The 12598-nt window shown below is 46.6% G+C and overlaps 1 protein-coding gene and 1 long non-coding RNA gene across 2 annotated transcripts; one reads left to right on the top strand and one right to left on the bottom strand.

Moving 5' to 3' along the window:
* Positions 1 to 2334: 2334 nt before the first annotated feature.
* Positions 2335 to 3985, top strand: LOC127349124 (uncharacterized). Its single transcript, XM_051374905.2, has 5 exons — positions 2335 to 2817; positions 2925 to 3197; positions 3321 to 3386; positions 3510 to 3575; positions 3890 to 3985. Exons 1-5 carry the CDS (start codon positions 2335 to 2337, stop codon positions 3983 to 3985), a joined length of 984 nt encoding a protein of 327 aa, XP_051230865.2.
* A 3772-nt stretch (positions 3986 to 7757) lies between these two features.
* Positions 7758 to 9426, bottom strand: LOC127296613 (uncharacterized). The gene is made up of 2 exons (XR_007848582.2): positions 8692 to 9426; positions 7758 to 8003 (listed from the first exon to the last, which is right to left on the bottom strand). It is a non-coding gene; the product is annotated as an uncharacterized lncRNA (long non-coding RNA).
* Between the last annotated feature and the right edge of the window lie 3172 nt (positions 9427 to 12598).

Genomic DNA, 12598 nt, shown 5'->3' on the forward strand with positions numbered 1-12598 from the left:
AACTTGCCTACTCCCGCGGCATGACTACATGCTCTCTCCCCTTGATACTACAACATTGACCGCCCGTGCGCCAGCACATGGCGCCATTGGCTGCCCTGGCAAGCCGGCTGATATCAAGTCATTGTGTGCTGCAATATGTTGTACCCACAACATTATATAGGAGGGCAAGACTACAAGTGTCCAACTCCAACACTACTCATATCCTATCCACCTTAGGTCTAGAACCAAGTTCAAACGTAAACCGGGTGGTATAAAATACTTGACACAAACTCAACAAACTCCACAATGCAAAGATTCTCCGTGTATCGGATTCGTCCGACCATCAAACTTTTTTGTATATCGGGCTTCGGTTGTCTTCCATTGCTATATATCCTGATTTACTTGGCACCAAGCTACACGGTCATTCCATTAAACCAACAGTATTTCACCCACATTTTCTATTATCAGGAGTTTCTACTTGCATCGAACTCTACAATTCCATGGTAACCATCCACCATACATCACAACTTCATTGTCTTTCGGGGGGAGAGGGTCCAACGCCTATTCTAAGGATGTGTTGCTCTCCTGTTAGGGTTGGTTGGTGAGACGAGACGCTCATGTAGCAGGCTCATGTTGCATGTGAGTTGGAGACACTAGTTTGGTGGGCCCGAGATTGAGTAACAATACTCTTAGTCTTCTCTCACAACCGATGTGGTATTAAACCCGGCAAATCCTCCGTTATACATCAATCACCATCGTTCTATTTAACATTAGTGTTCGAGACCACCAACAATGACTGGCTGCCATGAGTACAACATGATTTGTGGTAGGGCACCTTGGCTCTGATACCAATTGTTACACAATTCCTAGGTCCAGTAAACCTGTGTCTGTGATCCTCCTCCTCTAGATCAAACATCAGAAACCTTCAAACATCGCTCTAATACAACTTTTTATCATTGGAGGCACATGACCAATCTACTGAGGACCAAGAAAAAATAACCAAATGAAAATGCCGTGATATGTTGACGAGGTTTGGCGAACTCTCTTAGTCATTGGGGCATGACTATGGGTGCTCTCCTCTCATTGATACTGTAACACTGGGCGTCTAGACTATGGTTCCCTTGTGTGCAAGTCACTATCTAGTTGTCATGTGTTACATCGTGTGTATCCACCACATTATATAGGAGATCAATGCTACACTTGTTCGACTAGGACACTATATGTGTCCAATCAACACTGGTTAACACCAAGTCCAAACGTAACTCGACGGGTAAGTAATATTCGACACAAACTCAACATAGTCCACTATATACATATTGCACTTTCCAAATTAGTGCAAGTAAACATGCAAAGCGAGAAAAAATGTTCATAAGAAGTTACAGTGTAATGTTTTTGGTCGAAGCAGTGACCCGGTGGTCCAGTCTCCAAAGCTACTATATTGCAATTGCTTTGCTGTAGAGAGCAGATAATATAAAGGAACAAGGAAATAGAAACAGACAGGCAAAAACACACGGAGGGAACCAAACTAATCGAAATCTTCTACCAAGAACGAATACTAACGAGCAGCGCGCTTATCCACTTATTGTCTCTTCCCTATAACTTTAGCCAAGAAACTAAAACACAGAAAAAATGTTAGTAATGAAGTTCTGCAAGAGCAGGCAAAGATCAGAATCAATGATTTGAAAGCAACGACAAGAAAAATATTGCCCATGAGATTATAATGTCAAGGAACTCTTCCCCACGATCTTGCCATCTCCTCCTGCACAACCATGGATCGATCAATTTGTCTTTTTTTTTTCTTTATTCCCAAGTCCTAACTACAGTCCTACCATCCGTGTTTCTCGTTTCGTCATCCAATTCAAATCACTCAGATGAGACCACCCCTGTACATTACTCAACTAGCTATGCTCACCTAATCATCATCCTAATTGTTTACTCCAAATATTAATACTATTATGATCATCTGCACTCATCAGGCACACTGATTGCACCCTTTCAATCGCTCCCACAGACGATCTTTATTTTTCTGTATTTCGCGCCTCGGGTTTTCTATTCCGCGGTTGCCCGAAATTCAGCGGTCTTCGATAGCTGTCTCGGCATCTCCAACTGGAATTAACGATTTTTTCCAAGAATTGATGGTTCGTGTTAAACAATGGCAGCAAAGCCTTGATGTTGAAAGCACAATGGTCAGACATGTACGCAGAACATTCCGTTTGCCACCCTCCTAGATCAGCAGTAGTCCTACATTCCTACTACTGTATAAATACCGCCACACGCATTGGCATCTACAAGATACTCTTAGCCAGCCATCGATCGACCAGCATAAAACTACGTCTAGTGCAAGAACTTCGATCCATGGAGTCCTCGGAGGCGAGCTGGCACTCGTTCGATCCGTCGGTGGCCGTGGAGGACTCGGAGGCCATGGCGCGGCTGCTGGGTGTGCAGTTCTTCGGCAACGAGCAGCAGCAGCAGAAGCAACCGGCAGCGGCGGCGCCGTTGTCGTCCATGTACTGGCCCGCCCACGAGGCTGACCAGTACTACACTTCGGCGCCGTACTACATGCAGATGCAGGAAGGCACCTCGGCCTCGGCTGGCGCAGGTTACCACAATCACGGCGGCTACTACGACGGCGGCGCCATGGTGGGCGAGTTCTTCGTGGCGCCCGAAGAGCAGATCACCGATCCGGCTGCATTCATGGTTGATCTCAATCTTCAGTTTGATGACCAGGACGGAAACACGTCCGCCTGCAGGAGGAAGTTGGGCGACCAGAACGGTGAGAGCAGCACGGGCACTGCTCCCAAGAAGAAACCGCGCTCCGCCTCCGCGACAACGCCGCCGGTAAGTGCAAGGAAGAAGTGAACTCGCTCCATCGTGATCAACGGCTCAAGATACCTACCAGGGTGTGTGCCTGACGACGATTGTCTATGTGCGATCGACCGATGCAGGTGCAGAGGAAGGGCAAGAGCAGTGTGCCACCCAAGAGGGCTTCCAAGGGCGCGTGCAGCCGAGGCGCGCAGCAGGAAGAGAGCAATGGCGGCAACAACGTGCAGAGCTCCAGCAACTACCTCTCCGACGACGACGACGACGAGTCGCTGGAGATGACCTCGTGCAGCAACATGAGCTCGGCGTCCAAGAAGAAGTCGTCGTCGCACGGCGCTGGCGCCAAGGCCAGGGCCGGGCGTGGCGCCGCCACCGACCCGCAAAGCCTCTACGCCAGGGTAAGCTAATTACTCTCAATACTAATCTGAAATAATAATAGACGACCAATGCAATCACAGCGTCGTGACCAAGTCTGAAACTCTGAATACTAACCTGAAAAATACTCGTCTTGTTGTGAACAGAAACGTAGAGAGAAGATCAATGAGCGGCTGAAGGTGCTGCAGAATCTTGTCCCGAATGGAACCAAGGTAATGATCGATATATTTGAAATTTTAATCATTCCAACTCCAACTATAACAAATGTTATGATAATAGGAAGAAACATCTGGATCATGATGATGTTCTGATGCATGCTGAGACGTGGTTTTCAGGTAGACATTAGCACGATGCTGGAAGAAGCAGTTCACTACATCAAATTCATGCAGCTCCAAATCAAGGTCTGGTTCTTGCAAAATTCCAATCGTGTTCTATTTTTTTATTTAGAAGATTACTACTCCCTCCATTCATAAAAAGATACATCTATTTTTTTTATCTTCGGATGTATCTATACATAAAAAAATATTAGGTCCATACATCTAAATTTTTAAAAACTCCAAACATCTTTATGTAGAGGTAGTAGTATTTTTTTTGTTTGCGAATTCAGAAGAGATATTAATGTTGTATGCACATTGAGTGATTATTGGTCATCAGAAAGAAAACTGCACCGATGTTTTTGAACTAATTGACCCTGACCGTTTCTCTTTGTGTACAGCTTTTGAGCTCGGACGATATGTGGATGTTCGCGCCGATCGCCTACAACGGGTTCAACGTCGGGCTCGACCTCAAGATCGCTCCGCCACAACAATGATGGGCTTGGAGCCAACCAATGATATGGAAACTTTCTTGGCATGAAGATGAAGTCCATATATACATACATACCTACATATACAATGATTCTTCATTGCTTAGTATTTTTCCTTCTTGAATTCATTCTAGTCATAAATTACAGATCGACAGACGCCTATGTCTTTGTCTTTGTCGAGATGAGTTATGCTTCACCATTGGAATGAGACACAAATTCTAAGTCTTTTCTTTTCTTTTCTGAAGATAGGTGCAATATATGGTGAAAACTCGTAACCAAAAGATAAGTCAAGAGGCGTATAAAGTAAAATGTACAGGCAATCCTTGAAACCTTCATAGGTGTCAGGCTGTCCTCTGGACCACAGTTCCTTAAAAATGCGCATATAGGTTCTAATTGTGAATATTAGAGGTGTGAATTGTCTAGGTGGCGCGTTGACTGATGCCACCCAGGCTCTATTTTACCAAAGAGTACGTGCCTTGTGGACGTGATTGGTTGCTAGCAGTGTTTTCCTATACCTGGAGAGATATTCTCCCTAAAGCCATGTTCAACTGAGCCAACTCTAAAACTGTGTTGTGCATATATATTGGTTGCTAACAATTCATTTTCCGGCTCCAAGGGAGAAACAGAATGTTCGTATTTGGTTGGCAACAAAGATGAATTTTAGTGCCGCGCATGACGTTTGCCTGCGTGCATGCAAAGATGATTTCTCGCCTCTAATCTGCATTACTAACCTAAGCAAATTACTCAATGGCCGAGTCCAACGGTAACTGTGTTGCCGCCCTTATGATCGTGTTGTTGATGCTCCAGGACTGTGACTAACGGCACCGCCGCCACCAGCTAAGTTGTGTCTAAGCACCTCGCTGATTGCTGAATGGTCATTGAGCTGCAACGATTAGGCCAGCGAGCTTCCGACAACGAACACGACAGCGACAAACAACATCAACCCTGCCTTCGATTACTTCAATGGCGTCGCGGTAATCACCAATTTTATTTGCGCCGATGGACAAGGACGAGCAAGAAGCGGAGGAAACAAAGACACTGACCATGACAAAGTTGAAGTGCACAGAAATCATCGACCCATTATCCCCAAGGCGCAATAGAACGAGTGAAATCGTTGGACTAGGGCATGGCACATGTAGAGGACATGCGGTGGAGGAGGGATGGAAGGAGATAGTAGCTCATTACTTGAATGCATGAGTTCGAACTTCCGACCTCCGAGCCGTTGAGCTGCACCACCTCGTTGAGCATCAGGTCGGACACTAGGGCATGGCATGCAGAGGACATGCAAGGAGGAGGGAAGGGGATAGTAGGCGATAGAGAATTATTTAGTTTTTTCTAAGTCATTCTTCTGAAAAATGGTGCTATTTAAGGTGAAAACTCGTAACCATAAGATAAGTAAAATTTGAGGTGCATAGACTCATAAGTTCAGTGTAGGTCTTACCTAGGTGTGAACTGTCTACATGGAGCATTGACTGGTGCCGAAATATGCCTTAAAATATTATTTCTTACGATCTTACGGTCCCATAGCAGGTGTTATATTTTAGAGATACTGCAAAAATACGGAAACCATATAATACATGTCTTTTGCGGTTTCGGGCAAAAAAATATACAGCGCAGATACCGTATAATTTGCCACCTGATTTATTTTGTAGGTTTTCGCCAATTCCTCCACGAACACCATATACTCGGTTCACGGGGCCATATTTGCAGCTTCCGGCATCACTATTAAAAAGACATCTCCTGGAATTTCAACAAGCACACTTGAAATACTCCGCTCCGCCGCCAACTCCCGCCATAGATTTGAGCCTCCTCTGCCACGCCACCGAGAAGATCCCTCGTTGTTCGTTGATACGTCGCAAAACGTATTTATAATTTTTTATGCTCCATGCTTGTTTTACATCAATTTATATATGTTTTGTTTACACTTGGTTGCACTTTTATACATTTTCTGGCACTATCCTATTAACAAGATGTCACAGTTGTATTTCAGAAAAGTTGTACAAGAAATATTCTCGGAATTGGACAAAAAAAAAGCCGAAGTCAATATTTTACTGTAACGAAGACAGAGTCCAGGGGGGAGATGAAGAAAGGCCACAGGGAGACCAGACCACCCCATGGCGCGAGCCCAGGCCTGGCCGTGCCATGGCATGGTGTGGCCCCCCTGGCCTGTACCGACCTTGCCCTTCCGCCTATTTATTCACGATCTCGGAAAAAACCTAAACACCCGAGCCTCCATCCACGAAAAGTACCGTCGCGGCCGCTGTCGCAGACCCTAGCTCAGGAGGGTTCTGAAGCTCTTCCCGGCACCTTGCCGGAGGGGGAGATCATCACTGGAGGCCTCTACATCGCCATGCTCACCTCCGAAATGATGCGGGAGTAGTTCATCCCTGGACTATGGGTCCATAGCAGTAGCTAGATGGTTGTCTTCTTCAATTTGTGCTTCATGTTTAGATCTTGTGAGCTGCCTATCATGATCAAGGTCATCTTTATGTAATGCTACATGTTGTGTTTCCTGGGATCCGATGAATATTGAATACTATGTTGAGATCGACTATATATTTGTCATATGTTATTTGTGATCTTGCATGCTCTCCATTGTTACTAGTTGCTCTGGCCAAGTAAATGCTTGTGACTCCAAGAGAAAATATTTATGCTCGATAGTAGGTTCATACCTCTAATTTTTTGGAAGAGTGACAATAACTTCTAAGATTATAGATGTGATGTTGCTGCTAGGGAGAAAACAACAATGTTTTATCCAAGGGTAATTCTATTATTTACTTTACACACATTGCTTAATGCGATAATCTTTTGCTTGCAACTTAATACTGGAAGGGGTTCAGACGATAACCGGAAGGTCGATTATTAGTCATAGACGCAATTGGATTACGGTCTATGTATTATGTTGTAATGCCCAAACAAATCTCATATTAATCATCTTGTTATGTATGGTCTTTATTTTGTCAATTGTCCGGCTGTAATTTGTTCACCCAACATGTTATTTATCTTTATGGAGAGACACCTCTAGTGAACTGTGGACCCCGGTCCTTTCTTTTACACTGATAAATTCATCTACTGCAATCTTATTCTGTTTACTTTCTACAAGCATCGTTCTCTTTAATTCCACTGCAAACATCTCTTTCCACGCGATAAGTTTAATCCTTTGTGTTCAACAAAACCGGTGAGATTGACAACCTCACTGTAAGTTGGGGCAAAGTATTTTGGTTGTGTTGTGTGCAGGTTCCACGTTGTTGCTGAAGCCGGTAGTGCGCCCTGCCAATAATCAGCTAGCAACACCTTCAGAAGTCACGCCTTTCTCCTACTGGTCGATTGAACCTTGCTTTCTTACTGAGGAAAAACTTGATGTTGTGCTCATCATACCTTTCTCTTGGGGTTCTTCAACGGTGTGAAGTCTACGCTACGATAAGCACCATCATCCGCCTCTGTATTCATCCCTCTTGTCGAGATCACAACACTTCTCCCGTTTCTGCCATGAGTGCTCCCGGCCACCCTCCATGGATCGAGCCTAGAGCCCTGTGGGAGGCGCCGACCTGCTAGGAATGGGCTTGGCCTACCGTTTCTTAGCCGTGCAGCGTACCTTCGATGCTTTCCTAGGATAGCGTCGTCGATTCTGCGCCCGCACTTGATTTCACATGTCCTGTTCTCTTGAGATATATATTTTTTGTATTTATGTTGTTTATTTCCATGTTTATTTCTCTTTGTTTTTTTTTCATAAATACAACACTTGATCAAAAAGTAGACACCACATTTTAAAAAAAAATAGGACAATGCCCGCGCGTTGGTGCGAAAAATTAAAATATATATACATTAAAGTAGAAAATAAAAAAGTTCTGTAGCAACATGGTACATAGATTATATGGCACTCCCTCTGTCCTAAAAAAATTATCGATGGTTTATCGAAATATAGATAAGATTTTGCCGATGAAGCTCCCAGCAGAGCTCGCTTGGCTTCGTCCGAACCAAGGAGGTGCATGCGTGGCGGACTGCAAAGACTACAAGCCGACATCTGAAGAGAGACGATTTTATTCTCAAACGGAATTAAATTTAGCAAGAGAAAAAATGTATGTTGTACCAATGTGTATAACTAAGGCCTAAGGGACCTTTTATATCTTCTCTACTATTAATTTGCTTGGGGTCTGGTACTCCGGGGTATGTCGTATGTCATAGACCAAATTTGTGCACTTTCCGAAATACCACTAAAACTTGCAAATTACTATAAAAATTCTTCCCAGCTTTTAAAAAGATCATTGAGATCTGTCTAGCATTCAAGACAATAGCCAGTCCACATAATACTTAAAGTCTGTATGTAACTGAAATTTAATTTAGAAATGTCAAAGACCACAAAGGATCTAAAATGTTCAAGGAGTTATATTTCTTGAGAACCAGACAGTAATAACACCTGATTGGTTAGCTCTTTGGTAGGAAGCTGACTAAAAACACTCGGAGGCCTTGCCGTAATCAGTCCTTCTGGTTGCTTGTGTGCCCATTAGCAAATGACCAATTTAACTCATATATTTTCCAATGGGTCTTCCAATTCAATGGTGTAACGCAATTTAATTGTAATAAAACTTTCAGTTTTCTGAAATTTCTAAACTTCGATAACTCTGAAGGAGTGTATGTAAGATAGACAGCATTATTAAGAACATATACCCGTGGATTTCAGAAATAGACCAGCAAGAGATGAATGGAGGTACCTCAGTCTACACATCGTTGCTGATCTTGGAAGGGCTATAATCGTTGCTGAGCGACGGCGGCGCTTTAGGTCCTGTTCAGGGCGGCAGAGAGTGATGCGCAGGGCGTCCTGGTTGGGGGATGAGAAGGGAACTGGAACGCGGAGTAGGCATCCGGACATACATAGGTTCTCTTCCGCCTCCCGCTGCGCAGCCTCGCCGGCCGCCACCGGCTCCTCCACACGAGGCAGGTTCTGTACGCTCTCTTCCCGTAGGTTCTTCCAGCAGTACCAGAGGCAGTCCTAGATGCGCGAACGCATCTGATTTGTCATCCCGGTTCCATTGCATCGCGCCCGTGGAGTTGATCGTCTCCCTGGATTTGCGCGCACGCACGTCCACGCCGGTCCTCCGCCGCCAGTCACATCGAACCCGAGCTGATCCTGACGAAGCCCGCCGTTTCTCCCTTCCCAAGCTAGCGCAGTAGCGCTGGTGGTTGGGTCTTTTAAGGCTGTGTGCCATGGTTGTGAATCCCGCCATGGCTTCGTTCCCCAAGCTGGAGCTGGTCTCGAACTAATAGATCGGCGCCGGGTGGTTCCATTCCTTCCGCAGGAGGAGGTCGGTGGCAACGCTCGCCGGAGATCGAGGGTTGGCGGCTGGTGGCGGCCGGTTGGGGAACAAGGAATCCTATTTCGGGTGGACAGAATTTTGGCCGGGTGGGAAGGAAAAGAAGAGAATCGGTTCATACGGTGGCATTGTAAGTATTATGCGATTTAATGGGAGGGTAAATCGGTCTGAAAAAATGTTGGACCAAGGAAACAATCCTCCATTTATTATTAGGTATAGACTAGCAAAAGTGCCCGTGCGTTGCACCGGGATAAGCCAAAACTCAAGCACTCCAACGAATCAAACACTTGTCTCCTGTGCCACCAAGGAGTAAGTTGCTCATGGTTTCTCCTATTCCAGAAAAACATATTTAATCCTAAGATGATGGGCTTGTAAGGCCATCGTTGCATCAACTTGTAAAGCAGCGGACTCGTTTCTTAGGTGGCTCCTCCATCGCACGAGCGCTTGTTAGATTTTCCGGTGAAAATTCAAGATAGGAGTACTTATTTTTGTGGGTAGATTTTCCGGTGAAAATTCAAGATAGGAGTACTTATTTTTGTGGGTACTAAAGGTACTTTTTCAGTTTTGTATTTTTTTTGAAAATCTATACCTAACAATAATGGAGTTAAGATTTTTGCCAAAAAATTTGTCCAATATTTTTTTAGAATGTGAAAATATCACAAAACTTTTCAATTTTTAAATATTAGCCCTTTTCTCTTTCCCAAACATCATTTTTAGAGCTTCCACACAAAGATCAATCAAGCACCATGCTAACGAATACGTTGTGAAGTTTGGCATGACCTACCTATGAATGACTATTTTTCTTATGTCAGGGCATGTTGCTGCTCTCTGCGGGGGCAAGTTAATTCCTTAATTCCTCACAATTACACATCTTGGACCAAATAATGGGCTGCAGCTTGTTTTTCTCGGAGGCAACTTGCTGATTTCAGAAAATTTTCGTATATAAATCAGCTGGACTTGGCTTAATTGAGCGAGGTGGGACTAATTTGGAAACAAAATATCTAGTGTATCATGTAATTTTGGACGGGATGGACTTTCTGAGAACGAGATTTAATTTGCATGTTTTCTTGCTGATTGTTGGAAGCCCACTTATGTGGCTTGCGGGAACCAGGCCACCAATCGCATACACATGGCTCAGATGTGAGCGGACAGTTCGGATCCTACCAACCAAGGCTACACGGACGAACCCAGCGACAAGCGCAGTGTTTCTTCACCGTTCCTCGCTGCAAAGTCATCCTTGAGACCTTGGCCTGGACTTCGCGCCGCTCTGCCTCCGTCGCCACTGCCTCGCGCAGGCGCGCCTCCACCCTACCCTCCTCCGACCGTCCCGCACACCACGTGCCGCCCCGAGCGCGTCGCGAGCCCGCCTCTTCCCAAATCCCCACTGCAAGAGGCATGGGTCCAATGGGTGGATCCCAATTTTCGTGAGGAAGAAGCACGGCACCGGCGAGCAGGAAACGGGCAGTGAATTCCCGTCGCAAGGCCTCTCAGGTGGCTTGTGGTGAGGCCGTGCGGGGTTCATTCAATTAGTCCGAAGTCGTCCAAGCTGCCGTCGTCCTTGGCTGTGCTGTAGAAAAATCAGCTCGCCCCAAGCCAAGCACCTGCAGAGAGGACATCGTGGCCTCGCGCAACCAGCAGCCCGCTCCTGGCCAGGCGCGGGTCAAGACCGCAGGCATCGGCCGCCTGTTACCGCATCCACCTCGCTCCAAGCACAGCACCATGCTCAGGCGCTGGCACGGAGGCCTAGCCGAGGCAGGAGGCGCGCTGCTCATGTTCTCTGTTCGGAGGCTATGCGAAGCAGAGAGAAAAAGGAGAAAACCAACCGGTATCATGGCATTTGCTGTATTATGTATTTCGGTGGGAGGGCAAAACAGTCCCAAAAAAAGCGTTGACGAAAATTCTGGCAGAAACCTTAGCTCCTTTATTATTAGGTATAGATATAGATAATGTACTCTCCCCTATGCACAAAAGTTACTATTTGTCATTTCTATATGAAAATAATAATTCTTCTAGTAAATAGTTTCGGAAGTAGAGAAAATGGCATCTCCTTTGGAAAGAGTAGGCTCGTTTCAACTCTCAAGTCGTTGCACTTTCGTGCAGTCGTTTCCTCGCTGGCTCTTTTTTCTCAAAACTGATACCGGGGCCTTGCGTTTTTGTTTTATTTACTGGACTTGCCAGCGGAATTCCTTTACCTTTCAAGCAGAGAGCGATCTTTAGCTTGGTCCGCCTAGCCTTTTCTTTGTAGCTCCGCTATTGCAGAGGACACATGACACATGATGAGGAGGGATGGAAGGGCATAGTAGACGATAAGGGGACAAGACCACATAATTAGAATAGAAAATTATTTATATTTTCTGTAAAGAATTGCTTATGTGGCATTACTCGCAGTTGAAGTGTTTCTCGTGAAACTTTAGTTGCCCACATAGAAAATAGAGATGTACACGCGAATTGTTTCCATAATTTTTTAACATTTTAAAATATGTTTTTAGTAAGGCGAGCATGTGCGCCCGGGAGACAAAGTGAATTTCGGTATAAGAAGACTAAGCCTCCGGTGTGCCATTTTTTCATCCGGACGGCGAAAAATGGCCCAGCCGCGCTCCCGGTTCCTCGTTTTTCGCCGGATTTGGGCTTTCATCCATCCGGCGAGCTCACGCCATCCCCGGTCCCCGGGGGAGCGCTCGGGGACTCCGGACGAAGCGAAAGCGCGCGAAACGCCGAGAAATCTCTCCCGCACTTTCGTTTCGTCTTCGCCGCGGAGGTGGCCCCGACCGGTCTGCGACACGCGCATCGTCTTCCGCGTACGCATCGTCTTCCGCGCGCAGTAAAGGCTGCCGCCGGTCAGTTCGCCGCGGACGCGTCGCATTCCACGCGGCATTAATCGCTGGCGCCAGCCGCGCCTATATACGCCGCTCCGCTCGCCGCGATGCGCATCCCTGCTCCACTCTCCCTCCACTCTCACTCCTCTCTCCTGATGGCGTTCTACGACGACGACGGCGCAGCCAACAACGGCTTCCCCCGCCGGTCGCTCCATGCGTGGGAGGGGCACCTCCTCCACCAGGCGGGGTACCCCTGCCCCAGGACACGAGGCCTCCCGGTGGCGGGTGGCGGCTAAGTGCTGGTGGCGTGCCAATCCCGCCGCCGCCCCAGGGCCACGCCCTCGACGTCGCCATCGAGGAGGCTCGGATGGCGATGACGGAGGAAGAACGCGCCGACCCGCGCCACCACCCCGAGAACTACACGCGGTGGAACTCCTTCTTCCTCCGGCGGTGGGAGCGGGAACTGGCGTCCTATGACGGCCCGCCACCTC

The sequence above is a fragment of the Lolium perenne genome, chromosome 4 (assembly GCF_019359855.2).
Source record: "Lolium perenne isolate Kyuss_39 chromosome 4, Kyuss_2.0, whole genome shotgun sequence".
NCBI lineage: Eukaryota > Viridiplantae > Streptophyta > Magnoliopsida > Poales > Poaceae > Lolium > Lolium perenne.

Bases quoted from the DNA above. Each gene is read 5' to 3' on its own strand.
- LOC127349124 (XM_051374905.2), top strand. From the start codon at position 2,335: ATGGAGTCCTCGGAGGCGAGCTGGCACTCGTTCGATCCGTCGGTGGCC. The intron at 2,818-2,924 runs GTAAGTGCAAGG...CGACCGATGCAG, and splicing joins CCTCCGCGACAACGCCGCCG to GTGCAGAGGAAGGGCAAGAG. The intron at 3,387-3,509 runs GTAATGATCGAT...CGTGGTTTTCAG, and splicing joins TTGTCCCGAATGGAACCAAG to GTAGACATTAGCACGATGCT.